Consider the following 9,995-nt stretch of genomic DNA (forward strand, 5'->3'; position numbering starts at 1 on the left):
ACCCTAGTGAGGATTAAGCGGTGTATAGATAATGGATGGATGGTTAACTCTAGTACGGCGGATGCGTGTTTGTAAGCTTTCATCAGTTGTGTAGCCAGATGTGCTTCTCTGTGTAATGTTGATCTACTAATCGACACAATGACTTTTTTATTTTTGCTCTGTATTCATAGGCCTAAATGTGTTCTTATACTTTCATAGCTCTATCATATAATTTCTGTCACAATACATCAACATTTTTCATCACTTCTCCCATCTAAAAAGTCAGTAACCTATACTTTACTTTCGTGCATGTTGAGTGCATTTTTAGAATTAAGTATACGTTTACTTGAGCTTTCCACTGATGCTCAATGGTTCTCTGAGTATTTGGTGCTGCTGCTGAAACAGTGTACGGTCTGAAGGTTCTTCAAACTTTTAGCACTCCTACGCACGTCCTGAAATGCCAATAAAGCTTTAAAATATCAAAAAAAAAAATGGAAAGAAATGAGGGTAGACTGTGACCTTGAGTGTCACAGTGATTTTGAGTGTGGTTACACAGGGAGTCATTTTCTCTAAGTGACTTTAGAGAGTCTCCTTCCACTCAGACCAGTTCTTTCACTGAACCCTACACCCTGTCATTTCAACACTTCACAACCTGTGATCAGCTTTAAACATCACACAAGGTCTTTCCATCCAGAGTCAAGTTGTGAACAAGTAAACAACTCCGTTCGCTGACATAGCAGCGGGCGCTCCGGAGCACAGCACCTCCTCTGGATCGTGGTTTCTGAAATGACTCATTAGGATTAAAAACGGCTCAAAGGCCCGTCTGCTACCTCTAGGAGGTTCTTATAAGGAGCATCCAAGAGACACAAACTGAATGAAAGTGTTCATTTTTAGTTCTAAACAGTTTGTGGTTTTAAAATATGACTTAAAATCCATAATGAAGATATTTCAGTAGAGGTTAGTGCATATAATGAGCTCTGTGTGTCATCGTGAAGCAATATTTTCACTTTTGACCTAAATTATTGTTTAAACTCTGGCCATCACAACACAATCTAGACCAGGGGCGTCAATCTCAAAAACACAGTGGGCCAAAATTTAAAACCTGAACAAAGTCGCGGGCCAACATTGAACAAATGAACCTTTTAATATGGACCGAAACACATTTTGCTTTAACATTGAATATGGCACAAGCAACGCTTATTACCATACATTATATATAAGTTAATAGTGGAGACATGCAAAATCAAATTAGAAATAAAAAAACACATCAATGGCACAGTTGTCGTGTGACTTCGATATGTCTACTGTCACAGAGGAGAGGGAGTTTCTGGGTCCTGTCCTGATTGACGCGCCAAAACAACAACAGGGCATTATGGGATTTGTAGTATTAGCAGTGAATGCGCTGTACAGTATAATACCGAGGGCAGCTCTAGTAGTCATTTGGTATTGTCTCACGGGCCAAATGTAATTACAAAGCGGGCCAAATTTGGCTCGCGGGCCAGAGTTTGACACCCCTGATCTAGACCTTCACACTCATCTCCTTTGGTAAAACATGCAAGTTAAATCTACATGTGTACCTAAAACTGAACAACTCACTTCCTGTTGTCATGAGACATCTCAGTGACTCCTTTTGCCTTTTCTCCTTTATTTCTCCTGACGTACGACTACAAGTAAATATATAGCATAGTGAGGAGAGATACATGTGTAATTTTTTTTCCCACACTTGGACTTTAAAAAAGTGACTTTGAGGGAGCGAGAGAGTTCTGTGTGAGTAAATCAACACTGCGGCTTACCACTTTAACGCATAACAGTACCCTGAAGCAGTCCTTGACATCTGGGAAAAAGCTCAGTGGCTCACAGCGATGGTGAAACATCATAACCACACTTCCACACACTGTGGATTCTCCCTGTGAAAATGTTTATTCAGTGCTTCTGACCAACATGAAGTCATTCTCAAAGCCAGAAACATAGGTCCTGCTGATGATATTATCCTGAGAGAGAAAGAAAAACTGTGGTGTTTTCCACTGAGCGGGTTTTGCAAACGTGTCGGGGAGAACGTGGACGGATTAATGACGACGATAAATACGGCGCGGGTGTCAGTTTTGTGATTGTTGTCGAGCAAATTTCACACCGGAGAAGTTGGACGAACCGCCGCAGCTGCTTCCAGTTGCTGGGTTACAATTAATTGTTTATAACGCTGTTAGCTGCATGAAGGTTTCAACCTAAACGAGCTTAAAAAGAGGCAGAATTTAGTAAATGCTTCGATTCTAAGTGAAGAAACCACTGCTGAGACTTGTTTTCCTACGTCTAATTCATCCGTGACTGAAGGGAAACCTAAACACATGTAGTCGAGACATTTGCATCATAAACAAAACAGAAGAAGTTCACTAACGCACATTTTCCAGTTGACACAAGGAGCTGCCTGTGTTGTTGTGCCCCTGAGTGTCTGGACTCCTGATTGCTATGCACACACATGTCTCAGAGGAAGGTGGCAGAACAAATTGCCATCATCTGAAATCCGTGTGTGTCTGGGTGTTTGTGTGCATTTAGCTGTGTAGTTCTGTACACACAACAGTGCGTGCGTGTGTGTTTCTGACCTTGACATATTGCTAATCCATTGAAGGAGAAAGACTTGACCTGATAGCCGCAGGGCCAAAGAGCATGACTGACAATGAATGCACATTTGTGCGAACACGTCCGCGTTTCGCTTCCCCCTGTGTACGTGCCTGCAATGCCGTGCGAGTGTGTGAATGTGTATCTGTGTTTATCTCATCTGCTTTATAAACTCGAATTAAGCTGTCTGTACCACACTCAACGTAAGATAAAGTGTCCTGCTCGGAAAGCCCAACAAATCAGTCAGAGGTTTAATATCTCTGATTGTGCGTTTGACACTTTTACAGCCGCAACAGTGGCTGCCATTATCCGGCTACAAACTGCATATTAAGTTAGTGCCTTGAAGTGTTAATTCCATAGTTATTAAAAAAAAAAAAACAAGCTGCAGTATAGGAGAGAAAAGCGAGCACAAGTGACAGAGTAAAACAATGAGCACGTGAAGAGTGCATTCTTACAAAGTGAGGGGAAAAAAAACTAAAGGAGAAGGAAACAATGGTGGAGAAAATGAGTGGGAAGGGGAATGCAGGAGAGAAATGCTGAATTGCTATTGCATGGTGCAGAAGAAAAGACACTTTGCTCAGCAAGCTCTAGCTGCCAGGAAGCATTTTAATCACAACACTAGATCCAAATAGGAGCCGAAAGCAGGGTAGGTCAGGAGGTTGGGTCGATTTGAAGTAAAAGGTTATCGCAAGAGGGGGCTGAGTGTAATCAGATCTGGTTAAAGGAAAAATCACTGTTATAATGGAAAGAGAGAAAGTGAAGGACGGCGGCGCAGACAAAGTCAGAAAGAAAACACACACTGTGTCGAGAAAAAGAAAGGGAGAAATTAAAGAGATCTGAGGAGAAAGAGAAACACGGTGTTAAGTGAAAGAGAGGCAGGATTTATGTAATCTTTCTCATCCTTGATATCTGTTGACCCTACAAGCCTTCTCAGAGGCATCCTCCATCACCATCCGTCTACCTAACCTCCAGCACACATTTTAGAGTTGTGCAATTACTGTATATATATATATATATATATGCCCTGTATGTGGAGAGGTTGACAGACAAAATGGGAAAAAATGATCCCAGAAAACTGACCCGATAGTTGGCTTGTGATTCAGTGTGGAACTTTTTTTCTTTAAATTTAATGTGAGGATTTATGGTTTAGTTTAGAACACTGACTGCCATTAAAAACTGGCACAGTCCTTGAACGCTCCAAACTACTGTAAGGAAATAAGACCAAACATAAAAGTAGTTTAGCTTCTCGATGATGTAAAGTCATTTTAGTGGCATGCCATTATAAGCAGCGGCGCCATAAATGGAGGCTTTTTGCAGCCTTCTACTGCTGTTTACAGGGTGAATTATATATTAATGAATCAAGACTGAGGAAAACGAGGAACACAAAACAAAACAGGAGTCAAAGGGAAGACAAAAGCAACATCCCTGGTAAAAGCTGATAATCTTTTGATACTGTAATTAATAGCTTGATGCAGACACACACTTGTTCATCTATGATCGAAGGCAGCATTCCTCCATGTGTTCGCTACCTTGTTGTGGAGCTGAACAAGCCTCTGTGTCTTCCTGTGCTGTCGGCGTTCCTGTGCTTACCTCTGCGAGTCTCAGAGGCCCGTACACATAGACTCGCCTGCATCTGTCTCTCAGCATGTATCAGCCCCGACGTAAGCCAAAAACAGCACATTACCCAGCTTTCATTGCACCCCAAGGAGGCCCCATTCCATTCGAGAGTGTTATTAGCGGAGCTTAGAAGGATATTTCTGACTGTGTCACTAACTCTCTGCTGACAGACGGAAAAACATCCTCACATACCAAAACAGTGCAGAGAGCAGGGATGCTGCTCTAAATTCAAACATCCTTTGAAGCTGACAAGCCAAATTAACTGGGAAACATGTTGCCGCGATACCACCACAATATTGTGATCAGGCACCGCGTTGCATATTGTGTCAGCCTGAGTCAGCAAATATTTTTTTTACAAATTAAACAATACGACTGTTTACCACATTTAAATTACCCGCTACAGGTTCAATTACCATGCGGCGCAGTAGTCCACACATCATAGAGCCTAAATAGTTTATAAGTACATTATGTTACACGTGTATTTATGTAATATATGAAATTTCTTTTTATGATTGTATTGTATATAAAGCTCCTTAGCTTAATTTAAAATGCAAATGAATAAAAGCTAAATACATGTGCATGAGGTAGTAGGTGAAAAAAAACAAGCGCTGCTAAAGTGAATATGTGAGACATATTTACAGCCAAATAAAATAACCAGGAGTGAAACACAAGGGTCAGCATGATGAATTTCCATCTGCAGCACAAATAAGACCAACCTGGGAGAACAAGACTTCCAGGGTGCGTGTCTGTTAGAGCGATACTGTCTGTTAAAGCACTACATGTGGGGATGTGTGCAGTTTATCCCGTTGTCTGCCGAATGGACTCTGTCAAAAGTCCCCGCTTGTCCTTTTGAGAGTGCTCTCAAGCAGAGCCCAACTGTCAGCATAAGCCAGGTAAACCTGGAGAGGTGGGGTCGATTTTGTTATTGGCATTTCTTTTCTGCTTGACCTTTCCATAACCTGAGCACTCAGACAAGTCCCGGTTGTCTTATGTGGCTGAACTGACCAGAGCAAAGACTCTCGGAAAAACCCCCTGTTGTGGGTTTGAATTCTCAGTGAAAGGAGGAACAATCCATTGTGCTATATGAGGCTTATGTTGAAGAAACAAACAGGGTTTTCTCGATGATTTCTACGAAACATCTCAATTCCCTTGCTTCCCCTGTTGTGGCGGGGTTGTCAAGTCACCATCATCCTCAACAGGATTGGAGTTTTTCTTTCCTCTAGACTGCTGCTGCTGCTGCCTCGTCCTGAAATGATTTCCCCGTGTGATAACTGTGTATGTAGCGTTAAATCGCCGTCTGCTAGCGTATATCAAGTCTGGTTGGGTTTCGTCTGGCTTGTGTTCTTTTGGTGACCTTATAGTCAGACTCCCAGTTGTCTTATTAAAATCTTCACCAGACCATAACAGAGAGCTACTGATGGCAGACTGAAGTTATAGAACGACGTCTCTGCTCAGAAAAAGTTCCCCCCACCATGTGTCATTAAGTGTAAATGACTGTAAAAGTTTAACCAGCTACAAATTCATTCTGTAGTTTCTCTAGTTTCCCTCATGACTGTGCCGTACCTTTAGCGATTGTTTATTCAGACTGCACCTATAAACCAAGACAGCGGTTATTTTCAGCTTCTTTGTTAGCAGGTCAGTTTTAAATATTGCAGGCAGGTAGAGAACAGACGAAGGTAACCAACTCCTTCTGCTGCTGTGTGGGAAAACTATAAAATCAAATCACAGCTGCACATGTCACGACGGAACAAGGCGGGTGATTGACTCAGTTCTTTATTAAAGCAATATGTAATTGGGGATGCTGTTAACCGATACTCTAGTCCTCTTTCCAAAGCGACGACGTTTGCAAACCACAAACAGCCACATCAGCCACAACTTTAATTCTTTAACCAGCCTCTACTGTACAGACTAATCAACTAGTGAACAACACACAACCCGTTTAACTAACTCTGTGGTTTGTGTTTTCAGTTCACTGTCAGCAGCGATTTGTGTTCGTATCCGTGTTAGCGCGGCGGTGGTACAATTGAGTAAATGTGTATCTGCGCTGTATATGCAGCACACCCCTGCTCTTGTATTTCCTGTGATTGAGTGTTATAATAATTCACACACACCAGTGGTTGGGACAGTGGTGAAGCCTCTATTTGCATTTTATAAGATCATCATTTTTCTCTGTCAGCTTTCCTCATCTTCTAGTCTACTGTCTTTCACACAAGGCTCTTCTCATGAAATTGGACCCAGCAGAGTGGAGATGATAACTGTATCTGTGTGTTCTATGTGTGTAAATGTATATATTGTATGATTTGGGAAATAAAAGATAAATTTTAAAAAATATATTTAGAAGGTCGCCGGTTCGCATCCCGGTGAGGACACCCGGAATCTTTCTGCGTGGAGTTTGCATGTTCTCCCCGTGCAGCGTGGGTTCTCTCCGGGTTCTCCTGCTTCCTCCCACACAGTCCAAAAACATGTTGAGGTTAATTGGTGATTCTAAATTGTCCATAGGTGTGAATGTGAGTGTGCTTGGTTGTCTGTCTCTAAGTGTAGCCCTGTGATAGACTGGTGACCTGTCCAGGGTGTCCCCTGCCTTCACCCTAAGTCGGCTGGGATAGAATCCAGCTCCCCCACGACCCTAGTGAGGATTAAGGTGTATAGATAATGGATGGATATTTATGATGTTGCCTGTCTTCATTTATGTGCATTTGTGAGTATATGACCAATTAACTCACAGTGTCTTATGACTTATGACGCTAGCAGCGGCGTACTCACATGCAATGCGGACATGTGCCTTTCGGCTTTTGGTGGTTCCGGCGGAGCTCCAGGCCACGCACTGACACCAATAATCTTCAGGACCGAACAGCTCCTCGACTTGCTGCCGCGTTATTTCTATGCTGGCTTCTCTTACCACGAGACCTGCAGGAGAAAGGAAGAGCACCGTTGCATCATTTGCAATCTCAATTGGGATTTAACATCAAACAAGAAGAAAACAAGCTCTCACGCAAAGCAAGTCACAAATTCCATTTCTTGATTTTTTTTTATTTTTATTTTTTTTATTCATGAACCACTGATACTCAAGAAAAAAAAAGTCTATTTAAGCTTCCACTCGTGTGATGCGGCTTTCATGTCGGCTTAAGAAGCGAAAGTCAAAGTGGTGCACAGTAAATATCTTAGCAAGTAAATATAGGCAGAGGATAATCATTCAATATCTGCCTCTGTTTACAAAGCCAGGTCATTTTACGGAGTAGATTCACCCGGGATTTAATGTAAACTTTGCGAGATTGTTCCTTTGCACTTCCACCATTTATCTCACTCCACCCTCGGATTCCCTTCTTTTCTCTGGTGGGGCTTGAAAGCAGCTCTCATGTAAAGAATAAGTGTGAGGGTTTGAATAGCTGCACCCTACTGATAGGACTACAAGGGAGCACAGAGAGAGAGAGAGGAGGACTGCAGAGGAAAATAGGAAATGAGCAGCGAGGGGATGAAAATATCTGCGACACGGGGAAAGGTACAAGTAGAACACAGGTGTAAATGCTGGAGAAAAGAGGGGCTGAGAATTTTGAGGAAATGCATGACAAAGGGAAGGAATATTGAAGCAGGATCAAGGAGGGACTGATTAAAGAAAGGAAAAAAAAAGAAAGGTTAAGCTCACAGACTGGAAAGAAAAAAGAGGGAAAAGGGAAATGAGAGAAACGGTAGACTGGGAGAAGTAATGGAGAGCGACATGACAGAGGGGAGGAGGAGAGAGGATGACAGAACGGAGGTGGGAGAGGGCAATAAAATGTGAAACAGAAAGGAAAAGGGGGAAAGGAGATAAAAATGGATTTAAGTAAAAGTATGCGAGAACCGGGGAGCAGACGGGCAAAACGCTATGAGAAAAGATCCTGGCAGTTTATTTCAGGTTCAGCGGAGTTACAAAGACCCAAGAAACCGTCTGTGTGTGAGGCTCCACAAATCTGACTGGGGCCTATTACTTATGAAGACTCTCAGTAAGTTCTCGCCACTAGAGAGACAGTTATAGTAAGCAAGCCAGCACAGAGGCAAAAGGGGACCGAGAGGAAGGCAAAAAGTGAAATCCAGTGAAAAAGGGATTGTGGCAGACTTTAACCATTAATGGCTGGCAAGAGAATTAAGGAGAAACCCATGAGGGCAAAGAGTAAGAAAGGCAACACGAGCTTTCAAGGAAGAGAGCTGAGAGATGGGGGAGACTTTTGAGTTTGGAACATGAAGATGGAAGATGTGGAAAGTAAAGGGGGACCTTAGATGACATAGAAATCCAGAGCTGCAGACGAGCAAAGTGGAAAGTAAGAAATAAAGTACAGAAAAAAATAAGCTTGTGGAGGGCACAACAATGGATAACAGCCAGCGAGGGAAAGAACACTGTCAGGGCAAGAAGGAGCGTGAATATTGGTGCAAACAAGCAAACAAGGGAGATTGATACGGCTTAAAATTAAAGAGCAAGAGAGGCAGAGGCTACAAAAAAATGGCAGCTAAAGAGGCAATTATAAGCAGCAAGCAAACCAGGAGCAAAGCTGAAACAACTAGTGGGCAGGCAGTTGCAATGAGCAAGACAAAAAAATAAAAAATTAAAATGGTGTGAGGACAAGAAGGGCAAAGGGGGGGCTGGAGAGGAGGTGGAGACCAGTGAGGATGCTGCTGCCAAAGTAATGAGCAAAGTAAAGGCAATTAAAGTGAATGTCTCAAATGAGCCAGACAGCTAGTTATGGCCAACGCAAGGAAAGCATACGGGACGGTCCACGAGAGACGACTGGGTACAAGGTGGAGAGTAAGGTTCTATGAGAGGGAATAAATGGCACTTTTAAAGCGTTTGCATCACCGTGAATGTCAGCTATTAGGCTTAACATCAAAAACTATTAGCAGTAAAATATTAAATCACTGGAGCAGTTCAAGGAATAGCAAATAGCTACACTGCATACAGGAAAGTAAGAAGAAAAAAAACAGCCTACTCAAAGCCATCACTGAAAAACTCAGCCGCTCGCTTTGCTGTTAAGAGAATAATCCTGAAGCATGTGTTACAGCGGCTGCACCTCACGTATTCTGACTGAAAACCTGCAGCTGGCTGGTTAAGAAGAAGCTTTCTGCAGGCAGAAGACTGACGAAACCTTAGAAAATAAAAAAACTTTTAAGCTTGTTTGGAAACGCAGCTAACCAAAAAGCCCCGACACAGAATTTTTAGGCATCCAGAGCTATTTTAATCTAAAAATAATAGTGAATTGGCTCATCTTTAGCATTCACTTAATTGTCTACATGCTTCAAAAAAAAAAAAGAGTACTAAGCTGTTGCTACTAACTCAACTTTCAGCTAGTCTCATTGATAAACTACAAATCTGCAAACAAGTCTTGAGAGCTACACTTGATCCCTACGGTCGTGGACGAAATGGTTTTTAATCGGTGAGGCGATTAACTTTTTGTCGAGGTGAAAAAAGGCTGACTGCAAGAAGTCAACACCTGGATTATTACATAGGAGTTAGGGATGTCAGGGGATGAGTGCAGTGTAAACCAGGGGGTTGTTGCAAGGTACTGAGGGTCAAGATAAAAAGAAATTAGTCTGAGGACTAAACAGAGAAAAGACTGTTAAAGGGATGTGAGAAAAAGGAAAACAAAACCAGGCGAAAACATCTACAGAGAGAAACAAGTGGCATTTTAAAGGGATTACTTCTTCACAGTGGATAAAACTAATGGCTGCAATGTGTTTGATTTCTCATTGAGGCTACAGCAAAGTCAGATCCAGCAGCGTGACACCTGCCATGTTAGCAAGAGGTTATTTCAAATGGA

The 9,995-nt window shown here is 42.3% G+C and overlaps 1 protein-coding gene across 1 annotated transcript in view; it reads right to left on the reverse strand.

Annotated features, from left to right (window-relative positions):
* The window catches only part of LOC103372697 (netrin receptor UNC5C-like), a 99,783-nt gene that overhangs the window by 66,883 nt on the left and 22,905 nt on the right, over window positions 1-9,995 (reverse strand). Inside the window, exon 3 of the mRNA XM_008302402.1 lies at window positions 6,973-7,116. Within this exon, the coding sequence (XP_008300624.1) occupies window positions 6,973-7,116 (144 nt within the window). The remainder of the gene's footprint in view (window positions 1-6,972; window positions 7,117-9,995) is intronic.

This window comes from Stegastes partitus, unplaced genomic scaffold (assembly GCF_000690725.1).
Source record: "Stegastes partitus isolate 25-593 unplaced genomic scaffold, Stegastes_partitus-1.0.2 Scaffold1807, whole genome shotgun sequence".
Lineage (NCBI taxonomy): Eukaryota > Metazoa > Chordata > Actinopteri > Pomacentridae > Stegastes > Stegastes partitus.